The 14,600-nt window shown below is 46.8% G+C and overlaps 1 protein-coding gene across 1 annotated transcript in view; it reads left to right on the forward strand.

The window, feature by feature from the left end:
• The first annotated feature begins 424 nt into the window (after positions 1 to 424).
• ST8SIA1 (ST8 alpha-N-acetyl-neuraminide alpha-2,8-sialyltransferase 1) overlaps positions 425 to 14,600 on the forward strand; it is a 30,122-nt gene continuing 15,946 nt past the window's right edge. The window contains exon 1 of the mRNA XM_075210787.1: positions 425 to 852. Coding sequence (XP_075066888.1) covers positions 671 to 852 — 182 coding nt within the window. The 5' untranslated portion in view covers positions 425 to 670. The remainder of the gene's footprint in view (positions 853 to 14,600) is intronic.

Genomic DNA, 14,600 nt, shown 5'->3' on the forward strand with positions numbered 1-14,600 from the left:
GGGGGAATGGTACCAGTAGTATATAGGTAGGACCCTCCTATGCAGGGTGCAGGGCACAGGGGCATGGTATCAGTAGTATATAGGTAGGACCCTCCTATGCAGGGTGGGGGGCACAGGGGCATGGTATCAGTAGTATATAGGTAGGACCCTCCTATGCAGGTTGGGGGCACAGGGGGAATGGTACCAGTAGTATATAGGTAGGACCCTCCTATGCAGGGTGGGGAGGGCACAGGGGGCATGGTACCAGTAGTATATAGGTAGGACCCTCCTATGCAGGGTGGGGGGCACAGGGGCAGTGATTGACTTATACATCAGGGGGAGGAGACTTTAGTACAATAGGAGAATCTGCCACTGATGAGGGTGAATCCGATGCACCAGAAGCAGCTGAATAAGGAGCCTGGAGCCGGTGCTGCCGGGGGGGACACAGGGGAGGGGGTGAGATCGGGGGTCGGAGCAGTTTGCAGCATTGCAGCACATTGAGCTCCATCCGGAGACAAAGGGACAGAGGGACCGACAGACAGCTGCCCATCTGGGGGAGGGAGAGAGGACTGGGGGGCACCTCTAGGATGCTGCAGCCCCCACTCTGCGCACTGCACCCAGCTAGGACGGAGTAGGGCCCCGGGGGCCCCGGGTATCGGCATGTGGCACGGCCCCCCCGGGTGAAGGCAGGATGTGGTGGAAGTGCCCCCGTACCCGCTTCCCGGTGGGTGCCAGCGCCCTGGCAGTGTTCGTGCTGTGCTGGTTGTACATCTTCCCGGCGGAGCGGCTGCCGGATGAGAAGGAGATGGTGCGGGAGGTGCTGCAGCATGGCCGGGGCTGGAGGAGGAATGAGAGCGCGGTGCAGGGCTTCAGGTACCCGTCATACCCCCATATTACCCCTCTGTGCCCTTATACCCCCTCTTTATACCCCACTCTGCCCCTGTTACCCCCTCATTGTACCCTACTGTGCCCCTGATACCTGCTCATTGTACCCCTCTGTGCCCCTTATACCCCCTCTTTATACCCCACTCTGCCCCTGTTACCCCCTCATTGTACCCTACTGTGCCCCTGATACCTGCTCATTGTACCCCTCTGTGCCCCTCATACACCCTCATTGTACCCCTCTGTGCCCCTGATACACCCTCATTGTACCCCTCTGTGCCCCTTATACCCCCTCTTTATACCCCACTCTGCCCCTGTTAGCTCCTCATTGTACCCCACTGTGCCCCTGATACCTGCTCATTGTACCCCTCTGTGCCCCTGATACACCCTCATTGTACCCCTCTGTGCCCCTTATACCCCCTCTTTATACCCCACTCTGCCCCTGTTACCTCCTCATTGTACCCTACTGTGCCCCTGATACCTGCTCATTGTACCCCTCTGTGCCCCTGATACACCCTCATTGTACCCCACTCTGCCCCTGATACCTCCTCATTGTACCCCACTGTGCCCCTAATACCCCCTCATTGTACCCCACTGTGCCCCTGATACCCCCTCATTGTACCCTACTGTGCCCCTGATACCCCCTCATTGTACCCTACTGTGCCCCTGATACCTCCTCATTGTACCCCACTGTGCCCCTAATACCCCCTCATTGTACCCCACTGTGCCCCTGATACCTCCTCATTGTACCCCACTGTGCCCCTAATACCCCCTCATTGTACCCCACTGTGCCCCTGATACCCCCTCATTGTACCCTACTGTGCCCCTGATACCCCCTCATTGTACCCTACTGTGCCCCTGATATCGCCTCTTTATATCCCACTCTGCCCCTGTTACCCCCTCATTGTACTCCACTCTGACCCTGATACCCCCCCCATTGTACCCCACTCTGACCCTGATACCTCTTCATTATACCCCACTGTGCCCGATACCTCCACATTATACCCTACTGTGCCCCCGATACCTCCACATTATACCCTACTGTGCCCCTGATACCCCCTCATTATACCCCACTGCTGCATATCCCTTTATTGTACCCCACTCTGCCCCTGATACCTCCTCATTATACCCTACTGTGCCCCTGATACCCGCTCTTTATACCCCACTCTGACCCTGATACTCCCTCATTATACCCCACTGCTGCATATCCCTTCATTGTACCCCACTCTGCCCCTGTTATCCCCTCATTATACCCCACTCTGCCCCTGTTACCTCCTCATTGTACCCCACTCTGCCCCTGATACCCCCTCATTATACCCCACTCTGCCCGATACCTCCTCATTGTACCCCACTCTGCCCCTGATACCTCCTTATTGTACCCCCCTCTGCTCCTGATACCTCCTCATTGTACCCCACTGTGCCCCTGATACCCCTCATTATACCCCACTGCTGCGTATCCCTTCATTGTACCCCACTCTGCCCCTGATACCTCCTCTTTATACCCCACTGCTGCATACCATCTCATTATACCCCATTCTTCCCCTGATACCACACTCTGCCCCCATAACCCCTCTTTATACCCCACTCTGCCACTAATATGCCCCCATTACACCCCACTGTGCCCCTAATACCCCCTATTATTGTGCCCCCCTGATACCACCTCAATTTACCCGGCATTGTGCCCATGAAACCCCTGATTATACCCCACTCGGTCCCTGATACCCCCTGATTACAGCCCACTCTGCCCCTGATACTCCTGCATTATACCCCACTCTGCGTCTGATACTGATACCCCCTCATTATACCCCACTCTGCCCCTGATACTCCCTCATTATACCCCCTCATACCCGGCACTGTGCCCCTGATACCTCTCATAACGGCACTGTGTCTCTGATACCCCCTCATTCTCTCCTGATCGCCCACTATGTCCCTCTTACCCCACTGCTGCCTCACAATACCCCTCATACCCCACTGCTGCCCACAGACACCTTCTCATTCTCTCCTGATACCCCACTAATACTCTGCTGCTGCCTCTTCATACCCTACTGCAGGGGTGGGCAAACCTGTCCTCAAGGGCCATATCAAGTTCATGTTTTTAGGATTTCTTTAATCATGCACAGCTGAGTTAATCTATTTGGCTGGGTCAGTAATTATCCCACCTGTTTCTACAGACAGAAATCCTAAAAACATGAACTGGATATGGCCCTTGAGGACAGGTTTGCCCACCCCTGCCCTACTGCCATCTCCATCACTGGTGCCCCTAATACACCATTATTCCTCTGTCTCTAGTACTTACTACCACCCCCATCTAACGTACCCTCCACCCCATCTAACGTACCCTCCACCCCATCTAACGTACCCTCCACCCCCATCTAACGTACCCTCCACCCCCATCTAACGTACCCTCCACCCCATCTAACGTACTCTCCACCCCCATCTAACGTACCCTCCACCCCATCTAACGTACCCTCCACCCCATCTAACGTACCCTCCACCCCCATCTAACGTACCCTCCACCCCCATCTAACGTACCCTCCACCCCCATCTAACGTACCCTCCATCGACATCTAACGTACCCTCCACCCCCATCTAACGTACCCTCCACCCCCATCTAACGTACCCTCCACCCCCATCTAACGTACCCTCTCACTGTACTACAACGTTTGTAGCTGATATATCTAATGACTGCTGGTGACCCAGTATCACATCTATCCCCGACCCCCCTCCCAGGAGCTAACACCAGTCAGTACCTTCACCCTTCATCTCTATTCTTCTTTCAGGCCCTGTCGCCCCCTCCCACAACCGCCCCCAGATCTACCTTTATGAAGACACCTCAGTGTCCCTTATCTCTGTGGCCTATTACACAGCAGCCCCTATAGTGGTACCCAACACAGACCTGAGTGACACCAGCCTCATCCCCCAGCCCTGACTCTATACATGCAGACTTGTCCCCTCCTCAGCCAAGACCCCTCCCAGATAAACCTCACCCCTCTCCCATTGTCCCTTCCCACCACCATTGTACCCGTGTACGATCATTAATACTAGAGGTCGGAGGAGGGGCGTAATGTAGAGATACAGAGATGTCAGAAGGTCTTCTCCTCTATTAACCCTTTGTCATGTCTTTGTCTTCTCTCCTAATTGGAATGTCTGCTGGGGTGTCTCTCTCTCTCCCTCCTTGTTACACCCCTCTTTTCTCTGTCCGTCTCCCCCATTCTCCCATCACCTCTGTCTCTATCCCCCCCCCCCACCTCTCTCTCTTCCTCTCCCCACTCCCTGCTTATTCTGTGATACAAACACGTAATCTATAAATGTAATATAAATAGGCTGCTAATATATGTATAATCTCCAGTAAATAATATTGGTGTAATATAGGTATAACGAGAAAGTTCTGATGTCATTGCTTATAATCAACGATTTGTGATGTCATCAATTCAGTGTTATAAGAAATGTGACACAGATGTTAGAAGTTATCCATGACCCCGTCACCCGGATCAAACCCACTCAGAACTCATCAGTGACTTATAATAATATCCTTATAGTTCACAGTAGTGGGAACATTATAACTTACATATGAATATTTCTCTTCCTATCCTAACAAACATCGCCCCCGTCACAATATACACTGTAACGTTGGTATTAGGAGATGAAGAGACGGCAGCATTGTCAGTGACTGTAGCCGCCCAGTGTGTAACCAACAGTTGTCATATATTGTAATAAATGGGATTTCTGTGACATTTAAGCAGCTTTATCAATCTTATATAAGAATATTAGAGTACAGACATTATATTATTCTGCTCATGTTTAATTACATGAGGATTGTTAAATTGGGGAATAATAATAAACTAAATGTATTGTCCCACCAGAGCAGGTATAATGACAGGACTCCTCTGTGATATAATATCTATATATTGCAGTGTCCGGTATAAAGAGAGCGTTCACCTTGAGATGCTGATCGGCTCATCCTTCTTCCTTATTTATCAAATACATTGATTTATCAACCTGGCCTCCTGCTGTTTTCAGCAAGGTGTTTACATCATCAGGCTGAGTATTCGATATATGATGTGTCGGTATATGACACAGGACTGCTCCCTGCATACCGTTACATCCATTATAAAGAGATCAGGAGATTAGAAATGTGTTTGTCCTCAATTGTAAAGTGGTACAGAATATGTTGGCGCTATATAAATAAATGAGGATGATGATTATGTACACAGAGGTCCCTGGAGAGCGCTGGGCACAGAAGTTACTCCCAGCAGCTGTTGAAGGGACCCTGCAATTCTCACACAAACTCCAACATCGCTAGTAACAGGTAACCTCTATGCCGAGGATATAAAGAATGTTTGCTTTAATTCAAATGAATAATGATTTGTATTCATACGTTTCAATCCACACAAGTTTTTTGTTAAACCTGTGAGCTCACATGAACCTAGATATGTACAGAAAGAGATAATTGATAAGGGGAAATATAATCTGTTAAAACTGAAGGTTTTTCCAATAGATTACAGGTTAAAATAAACCCGCAGAGTCTAAACCAACCAACGGAACAATGGTTAATTATTAGCAAACAGCACCCACAAGTTTATCCCGCAAATAGGGTCCGGCTATGTCCGGTGGAAATAGCATTTGGTGCATTAATAATGCTCTTCACTTGCAGATATTTTCCAGGAGTGAACTCTCTGTGTTACTCAGAATAGAACGTTCTGCAGCATATACTGTTTCCACCGATGCGATTATATATTTCTGGGAGATTGTTTGTTACGTGGGTTGGTTTATATGGTGGTGTTATCTGCCCGTTTTAACGTTTGTCGTTATTTCCTCTATTTTATCGCTGATCTGTTTCTGTATATATCTAGATTTGTGTGAGCTCACATGTTTTTAACAAAAGCTTCTATGAATTTAATCATATGCATAGAAATTATTATTAATTTTAAATAAAGCAAAATATTTTTTATATCCACGGATCACCTGTAACCAGCAGCTCCCGCGTGCTGTTGAAGTTTGTATATAGAGCAAGGTCTGCGCAGCTGCGTTGTATCCAAGGGCATGAACAATGGATAACTCAACGAATGGAAAAATAACACACACATATAGAATACTGACATAGCGATGCTCATACAGATGATATTTACAGAAGCTTATATATCGCCATTACTAATATCTCATAGAATAATAGTTGTGTAGAAAACTGAAAAGTTTCTTTACAGCTTAGGTGGGTGCAGTAATCTGCGGCTGAATTTCCTTCCTGCTATGAAACTATAATTTGTGTCATCATATTGTGTGTGTGCTGAACTTAGAGATGAAGAGGACAAACACTGATCAGCCACAACCTTTAAGTCACTGACAAGTCAATAACACTTATTATCTGGTTACAATGACACCTGACAAGGGGGGGGGATATATTAGGCAGCAAGTGACCAGGTAGTTCTTGAAGTTGATGTGTTGGAAGCAGGAAAAATGGGCAACGTAAGGATCTGAGCGACTTTGACAAGGGTCAAATTGTGATGGTTAGACGACTGGGTCAGAGCATCTCCAAAGCAACAGGTCTTGTGGGGTGTTCCCAGTGTGCAGTGGCTAGTACCTACCTAAAGTGGTCCAAGGAAGGACAACCAGTGAACCGGCGCTCAGGGCTCATTGATGCGCATGGGATCGGAGGCTAGCCCGTCTGGTCCAATCCCACAGAAGAGCTACTGTAGCACAAATTGCTGAGAAAGTTACTGCTGCCTGTGATAGAAGGTGTCAGACCACACAGAGCATCGCAGCTTGCTGGGTATGGGGCTGCGCAGCCACAGACCGGTCAGAGAGCCCATGCTGACCCCTGTCCACCACTGAAAGTGCCTACAATGGGCACATGAGCACCAGAACTGGACCATGGAGCAATGGAAGAAGTTGGCCTGGTCGTCTGATGAATCACGTTTTCTTTTACATTTCCTGGTTGTGTGCGTTGTTTACCTGGGGAAGAGATGGCACCAGGATGCACTATGGGAAGAAGGCAGCCGGCGGAGGCAGTGTGATGCTCTGGGCAATGTTCTGCTGGGAGACCTTAGGTCCTGGCATTCATGTGGATGTTACTTTGACACGTACCACCTACCTAAACATTGTTACAGGCCAAGTACACTCGTTCATGGCAGTGGCCTCTTTCAGCAGGATCATGCGCCCTGTCACACTGCAAAATATTGTTCAGGAACGGTTTGAAGAAGAAGTTTTATTTAGTGAAAGGGGTAGAACTCAAATTAATTAATAAAGATTTTCAAGACTACAGAACAAGTAGTGCGAGGGTAGAAGTGCTGCCGCGTTACTTGGGGCCGTCGCTGGCGTCAGCGCTGTGTCACCCGTTTTTGCCAGCATTATTTAGTTCAGGTGCAGTGATCGTCACACATAGCCTTAAATATGACAATTTTGTATATGTGTGTGGCCGTCTTACACCTCTCATGTAATTCCCTCTTTATACTGATGTACAGCGCTACACTATATGTTGATACTTTATAAATGATACGTGCTAAGCTTAAAATGAAATGTTATGAAATCCTTGGGGCCAGCGGGATTGATACTATCCGCAGAGTGACTTCCTGAAGAGGTCTAATATAATATGGCTGAATATATTATCTGCCTCTGAAATATAATATGACCTTCAAGAACCTCTATTCACATTCCTCACCCTGATCCCGCTGAGCTGTACGTAACAAAAACCTTTTCTGGGGTAAATCACATTTTATCTGAGATGAGCTGAGAAACTTGATTCTTACCGGTCCACAGATACAGGGACTGTAGCAAGATGCGAGTGAATGACTCTAAAGGGATGAGCAAAACAAGATAGCGTCTCCGGCCATTTGCAGAAGGCGTATAGATCTATGGATGCGCCCGTTTCCGCACCAGCGGCATATGCGTCATCATCAGGAAATTCGAGTTTCATCCACCTGAATGTTTTACATTCCCAGAGCAGGACGGACATTACATTAAGCAGCTTTACTAGTGGTATTTACTATCCAATTATCTGTCTAAATATTATATTGTACAATGTAACAGGATATTTGTGTCTCAGTGTGAGTTCAGGACACGTTTACAGCTGAGCTTCCTGCGCTCCGCACCTGGGGGTGACATTGTGACTCTTGTCGTGTGGGCGATTTTATCACAGCTACATTGTAGCCAGCCGTGTGCATCGTGCAATGCTTCCAGTCTGGTGGGGGCAGAGCTTTACACCCCCAACATGAGCTCAGAGACACTGAGAATTACTCCCAGTATGCAGAACAAGAGAAGTGATACTGTGTAGCTGTCTGTACATATAATAAGAACACACAGTGAGAATCACACCCAGCGTACAGAACTAGACAGGGCTGCAGAAAACAGAATGTCTGTAGTTCCATTAAATAGACACATATACAAATATATTGTGTGTGTGTATATATATATATATATATATATATATAGTATGTATGTATGTTCGTGCGGGATTCAAGCAGATTTCTTCTGGACCCCCACTGTCCCTGTCTCCCACCCTCACTCTGGTGAGTAGAGAGGGCGATTCGTGCATTGATCAGGCCTTCGAGAGAAGGAGGAAATAGGAGCGACTGAAACTAAAAATTCTTCCCTATTTTGTACGTGATGAAGCTTCAGGAGATGTAAGAGCCACAATGTGATTTCCGTTATCTGTTTCCGTTTATATAAAAAGAGACCACAATAACATAACATCTCTATTACAATTCTGTGGTTCTGAAGACGTACTGAAGGGGAAGTCACCTATTTAATATTGTAAACAATCTTTGGAGCGATGGAGTCACAGAAACAAGTCCGAACTGCAAAGTTATCCATAATCTTAATTTTAATGTGTCATCCTTGACCTTAATAAAGATTAAATACTAACTATAAACCCAGCTCCAATTCGACAAGATCTCTCATTTTATCATCCCGATTTCTATAACTTTAAGAAACGCCATTTGTACCTGTGACCGATCCAATCCACCTTTCTCAGATAATTCTTAGTTTCCGTGTTTGGATTGGACGTTGGCGTGTGATCAGAGAGTTTATCTCTGAATTTATATAACACCACTTCTGCTAAGTATTACAGCTGTTTAAAGTTTAATTTTCTGTCTACAGAAAACATTATATTAGTGTCCACCCCAACACAACCCAACAATGCATCTCTTGTAGATAAACTTTAATGTACCCTTAAAGCATTAATGATTGGTACTGAAGGAATAAACGGTGATTGTTGAGGACTTCATATGAAGGGTATTGTGACAGGAGGGACCCTGCCGTGTTGCTGGGGACCGACTGGGCTTGTCTTGCCACTGTCCTCTTTCTTTATCCCAATCGGGCTCCTCTAAATGCAGTAGGAGGTGCCTGCTGCCACCACTAGGCTCCTAGAACCACTTCCTTCTGGGTAACTCACTGCTAGTGTACTCCCTCGCTGGGCACCTGGGCTGGTACCCCTGACCTCTTCCTTCAGATTAGGGTTGGTGTGGATGGTTCCCCCTGGCCTTTCACAGTGGTCAGAGAAGCAGGTAGCGGGCAGAGCGTTGGTACTGGATGCTGGGTCCAAACCTCAGAACAGCCGGATAACAGATTAGATTGGTTTAATCTGTAGGTCACAGGAATTACAGCAGGTAACTAGGCACCAAAGCAGGATCTTGAAGCAGTGATGTTTATTACTCAGAAAGGGTCCTTATAAGGACGATTACACATTAGTTAGAGGTACTAGTGATCATCCAGAAGTACAGATGGTATATACTAATTGAAGTGCAGAATACAGCTCTTACAGTTTCTGAGACATATGTTGGCAGGGGCTAATCCATTGTGGTGCCCATATCTGGCACCACAATGTCTGAGATATTACATCGGATGTTTAGCATCAGGATGATATATATTCTCTGGAACTTGGATTTAACGCAATTTAAACGTAACAAAGTTTACATCAATTTGTGATTTCCCAAATTACTTACTGTTTCCTTATTCAGATAATTCCCCTATCTCTCTTAACAGGACACACACAGGATAATGACCCTCTGCAATGTATTTAGGCTAAAAAGAAGTGCTGGTCACTCTCAGATGAAAAGGCTTTATTAGCACGTGGTTTCCTTTCTTCAGACAGTTACAGAACCAATTTGCCTTCAAAATCTCATAATACATCAATACACAAACAATACATACAGTTACACTCCCAGCACCAGGACTTGTTACTAACCGGCGCTACAGAGCTCATACATAAATACCCGATGCTGCTGTGCCCAATGGGTAAATACAGAAATGCTGGGCACAGCAGCATCGGGTATTTACCCATTGGGCACAGCAGCATCGGGTATTTACCCATTCGGCACAGCAGCATCGGGTATTTACCCATTCAGCACAGCAGCATCGGGTATTTACCCATTCAGCACAGCAGCATCGGGTATTTACCCATTGGGCACAGCAGCATCGGGTATTTACCCATTCAGCACAGCAGCATCGGGTATTTACCCATTCAGCACAGCAGCATCGGGTATTTACCCATTGGGCACAGCAGCATCGGTTATTTACCATTCAGCACAGGAGCATCGGGTATTTACCCATTCGGCACAGCAGCATCGGGTATTTACCCATGTGATGCAGCTGCAGCCATCCTGTGAAGGTGGGAGGTGATTTGGACCCGGCCACAGGTATTAATAAACCAACTACTGATCCCCAGACAGGAATATTATTAGCAAGCACTGGGGAAAGTGGCGATAATGATTAACGTTAATCTGTTATCGCTGCAATTTATCAATATAATCTCACTAAGGACGCTGAGTGATAGTCCGCTGCCTCTGCGATTCTGGCGTGGGGTGATAATGGTTAATTACCACTTCGGTCTCTTTACATACGTGCATGAGCGAGGCGTCTAGCCGGTTCCCGTAAGCGCACTGTAAGCGCAGTGTGACCGTCAGTTCCATTTAGTAAAATAGTGAAAAATAGGTTCAAAACATTTTATTTAATTAATTTTCTTCTATTATTGTCATCCTGAAATAGCGATAACAGAACAAGTAAAATGCCAGTACAGGTGATGGGGAAGCTATAGAATAGTCTGGGGGGGTTCGGATGGTGGTTCGGGAAATTGAGGTGAACATGTGAAGATTTGGAGACTAGGGAAAGTCTCGTACGAGAGAGGGGATTCCACAGAGTGGGTACAACATGGCAGGATGCCAGCTCTGCCCTCCACATTATAACTGGGCATGTGTACAGCACAGTGCAGATGTGGGCTGAGGAGGGACAGGATCGGGCTTTGTTAAACCTGATATAGTGAGCGCAGCGCGGTAGGTTTGCGACGTTACGTGAATGATATTCAGCGACTTACATATTACTATACTTCTTATGGTTGAAATTGCAGCAGCGATAACAAGATATTATATTATAATAAACTGGTTTAGTGTCCGTGAATACGCACGGTCCATACACGTATAATGCGCTCTGCGGATCTCCCATTACTCTGCGCCAAGTCCCTGGTTTGTGCTGGATCAGGCTGGGGCAGAGAGCAGTAACGTGACCCAGTGACTGTTCCCACATGAAGTAAACGGAGTCCAGTGACAAGGAAAGAGTTTGAGAGTTTGTGATAATCATACTATTAGAGTCTACTCTCTATCTCTCCCTCTCTCTCTTTCCCCCTCTCTCTCCTCTCTCTCTGTCTCCCTCTCTCTCTTTCTCCCTCCCTCTCTCTCTTTCTACCTCTCTTTTTCTGTCTCCCTCCCTCTCTCTTTCTCCCTCTCTCTCCCTCTTTCTCTTACTCTCTCTTCTCCCCTCTCTCTCTTTTTCTATCCCCTTTTTCTCTTCCCCCTCCCTCCCTCTCTCTCACTCACTCTCACTCTCTCCCCCCTTCCTCTCTCACTCTCTCCCCCTTTCTATCTCTCTCCCTTTCTCTCTGTCTCTCTCTCTCTCTTAGGTCCTGATAGAGAGCGTCTGGGAGAGGTGTGAGACAGAGAGAGACCCTGCTATATACGAGACAGTACCAGAGGTACTGGTGATATTTGGCCTCTATCCCTCCATCTGCTCTCTCTATATCTGATGTTATCCTACATAATATTCAGTGGTTTCCTGCAGGGTAATAATATAAAGGACACCAATAGGGTAAATTATATATAATTATAAGTGTATACTGTGATCGCTGATATCTGCACTGTTATATGATAATCAGCCAGATGTCCCGGCATCCAGCCCCTGTGATCTGTTGTCTGTCAACCAGGTTATATGTTAAATATATCCCATACTTGCCTACTTATTAAATCTGTACTCCGGGAGATCGGAGTACAGATCATGTGACAGAGGGTAGGAGGGGGCGTGGTGTCATTACGTCACTAAAGCGGGGCTTAATGACGCGATTAACCCCCGATCCCCTGCTATTCAATACCGTGAATTTCGGCATTTTACAGGGTCCGGGAGGTTTGCCTACTCTATTTGGGAGCCTCCCGAAAATTCCGGGAGTGTAGGCAAATATTATATATCTGCTGTCCCAGTACAGGTGAATCGTTAAGTAGAACAGACTGCTAACAGCTATATGATAATTAAGACTTCATAAAAAGATATATTTATTTTACCTTTGAAAAAATATCTTATTTAAATAATAAAGTATTTTACCCTTTCATTCTACTGCTATCAACGTCATGGCGACAGCAAGAGGAGAATTGTGGAGGAATTGTTCCACCGCCGTCCTTGTTCGCCGGCGGAGGCTTCTGGCAGCCATAGACCAGCCGTAGTCTTTACAGATAGGGAGAAACATAGCTCTTTTCCATATTTAATAAATAGGCCCCTAATTATATAATGGTGCTGTCCGTAGTTTGGGTCCCCCGAGTCTGGCTACACGCGTGGATGGAAGGAGATATATAAAGCTGTTTTCAATAATAAAGCATTTTTAAATGCTGATGTTTTGGTAACGTGCCGGTACTTGGGGTACATGAGCAGAGGGGAGCCGGTGTCCTCTCCTGTGGTCGCCCCTTCAAAAGACAGGACAACGTGATAACGAACCGATCCTATAGGTCCCTCAGGGAGAAACATGTTACCAGGACATTTATTTTGTCGAACACTGAATACCGCAGAGATCACGATATATTTACGGACATAAAATACCCCCAACATCCGTCTTAGAAATGCTGGGTTAATTTTCCAGATTCCAGTGCTCTCGATTCTGTATCAAGGAGTAAATCCAAAATGTAAATTTAACAAAATTTAAAGAAGTAAAAAAAGAAATCAATCAAAAAATAAATCAAACCCTCTGAGTGATATATATGTGTAACCGCTGCGGATAGGTGTAACCCACAGACATCACTCAGACACATGAAGTATCTTCAGACTGAATCTTACACACACATATGAGAAACTGGCTGTGTAATAGAGAAAGAGAGAGAGAAATGTTTTAAAGAGGAGCCGTTACATAATAGACGTAAACTGAACATTAACTGGAGCACAAAACTTGCGATGAATGGGAACATTGTAATAACTGGGTTTTGTAGCCGACAAAAGAGACATTTTGTGTTTAATGTGCGTGAGAAATGTTCTGTGGTTGCAGACTGGAAAACTGGTAATTAAAATGGCATAAGACGCCAACTGACAATTGGTGTGTGAGCGGCCCTATACCCCCCCACCCCCCGTGTGAGCGGCCCTATACCCCCCCATCTGAGCGGCCCTATACCCCCCCCCATACGAGCGGCCCTATACCCTCCCCCCATCTGAGTGGCCTATACACCCCCCCATGTAAGCGGCTTTACATCACCCCCCATTTGAGCGGCCCTAAACCCACCCCCCACCATATAAGCGGCCCTAAATCCCCCCCCCCCATGTGAGTGGCCCTGAATCCCCCCCATGTGAGTGGCCCTGAATCCCCCCCATGTGAGCAGCGATCACACTAGTCTGTGATTTTACAGAACAGACATTTCCTTTTTCACTCTCTGATCATGAGACCATTATTGGGTTAGGGTTAGGGTTATTAGGGTTAGGGTTAGGGTTAGGGTTATTAGGGTTAGGGTTAGGGTTAGGGTTATTAGGGTTAGGGTTATTAGGGTTAGGGTTAGGGTTAGGTCTGCTGATCGCCAATGGAAATGCCAACGGCCCGAGGCACAGAAAGAAGCGCATGATGATGTCACCAATGAAGAGGAAAAGGTTTTTGCGCTGCAACTGCGCATTTTTCCTGCTTCATAAATGAGTCACATCCTTGTGTGTTCCCCAAGCAGTAACTTGTGAACAAAGCATCCGCACCTATCTCTTATTACCTGGTAAAGGACCAGTGCAGGGGCTGTTCCACTGGGGTCACCAGAGCTCATTTATAAAAAGACAAGAATGCTGCCCCCCACAGGGAAAATGCATCATGGGCAGACTCTATACTGGAAAGTGGCATCTACAGGGGGGGGGGGGCAAAAGTATTCAGTGGCCCACGGAAGAGCTGGTGAGAACGCAGTGTTCTCTGAAGGGCTCAGATTGTTAGGTGAGGCGAATCAAGCATTATGTTATTGACACAATACAATCAGGCCACTAAGGGGCACTATCCTATAATCAGACCACTAGGGGGCACTATCCTATAATCAGACCACTAGGGGGCACTATCCTATAATCAGACCACTAGGGGGCACTGTCCTATAATCAGACCACTAGGGGGCACTATACTTTTTCACAGTGCATTGTATTTGATTTTTACCTTAGCAGGGAAAGTCACATGACTCCACCCACTAATGCTGATTGTTGTAATAATGAGGCATATTCAATTAGCTTTGCAGTCCGTGATTCCGCGCGGCTGCGTGCGTACAGTG

This window comes from Mixophyes fleayi, chromosome 4 (genome assembly GCF_038048845.1).
Source record: "Mixophyes fleayi isolate aMixFle1 chromosome 4, aMixFle1.hap1, whole genome shotgun sequence".
NCBI classification, from domain to species: Eukaryota; Metazoa; Chordata; class Amphibia; order Anura; family Limnodynastidae; genus Mixophyes; species Mixophyes fleayi.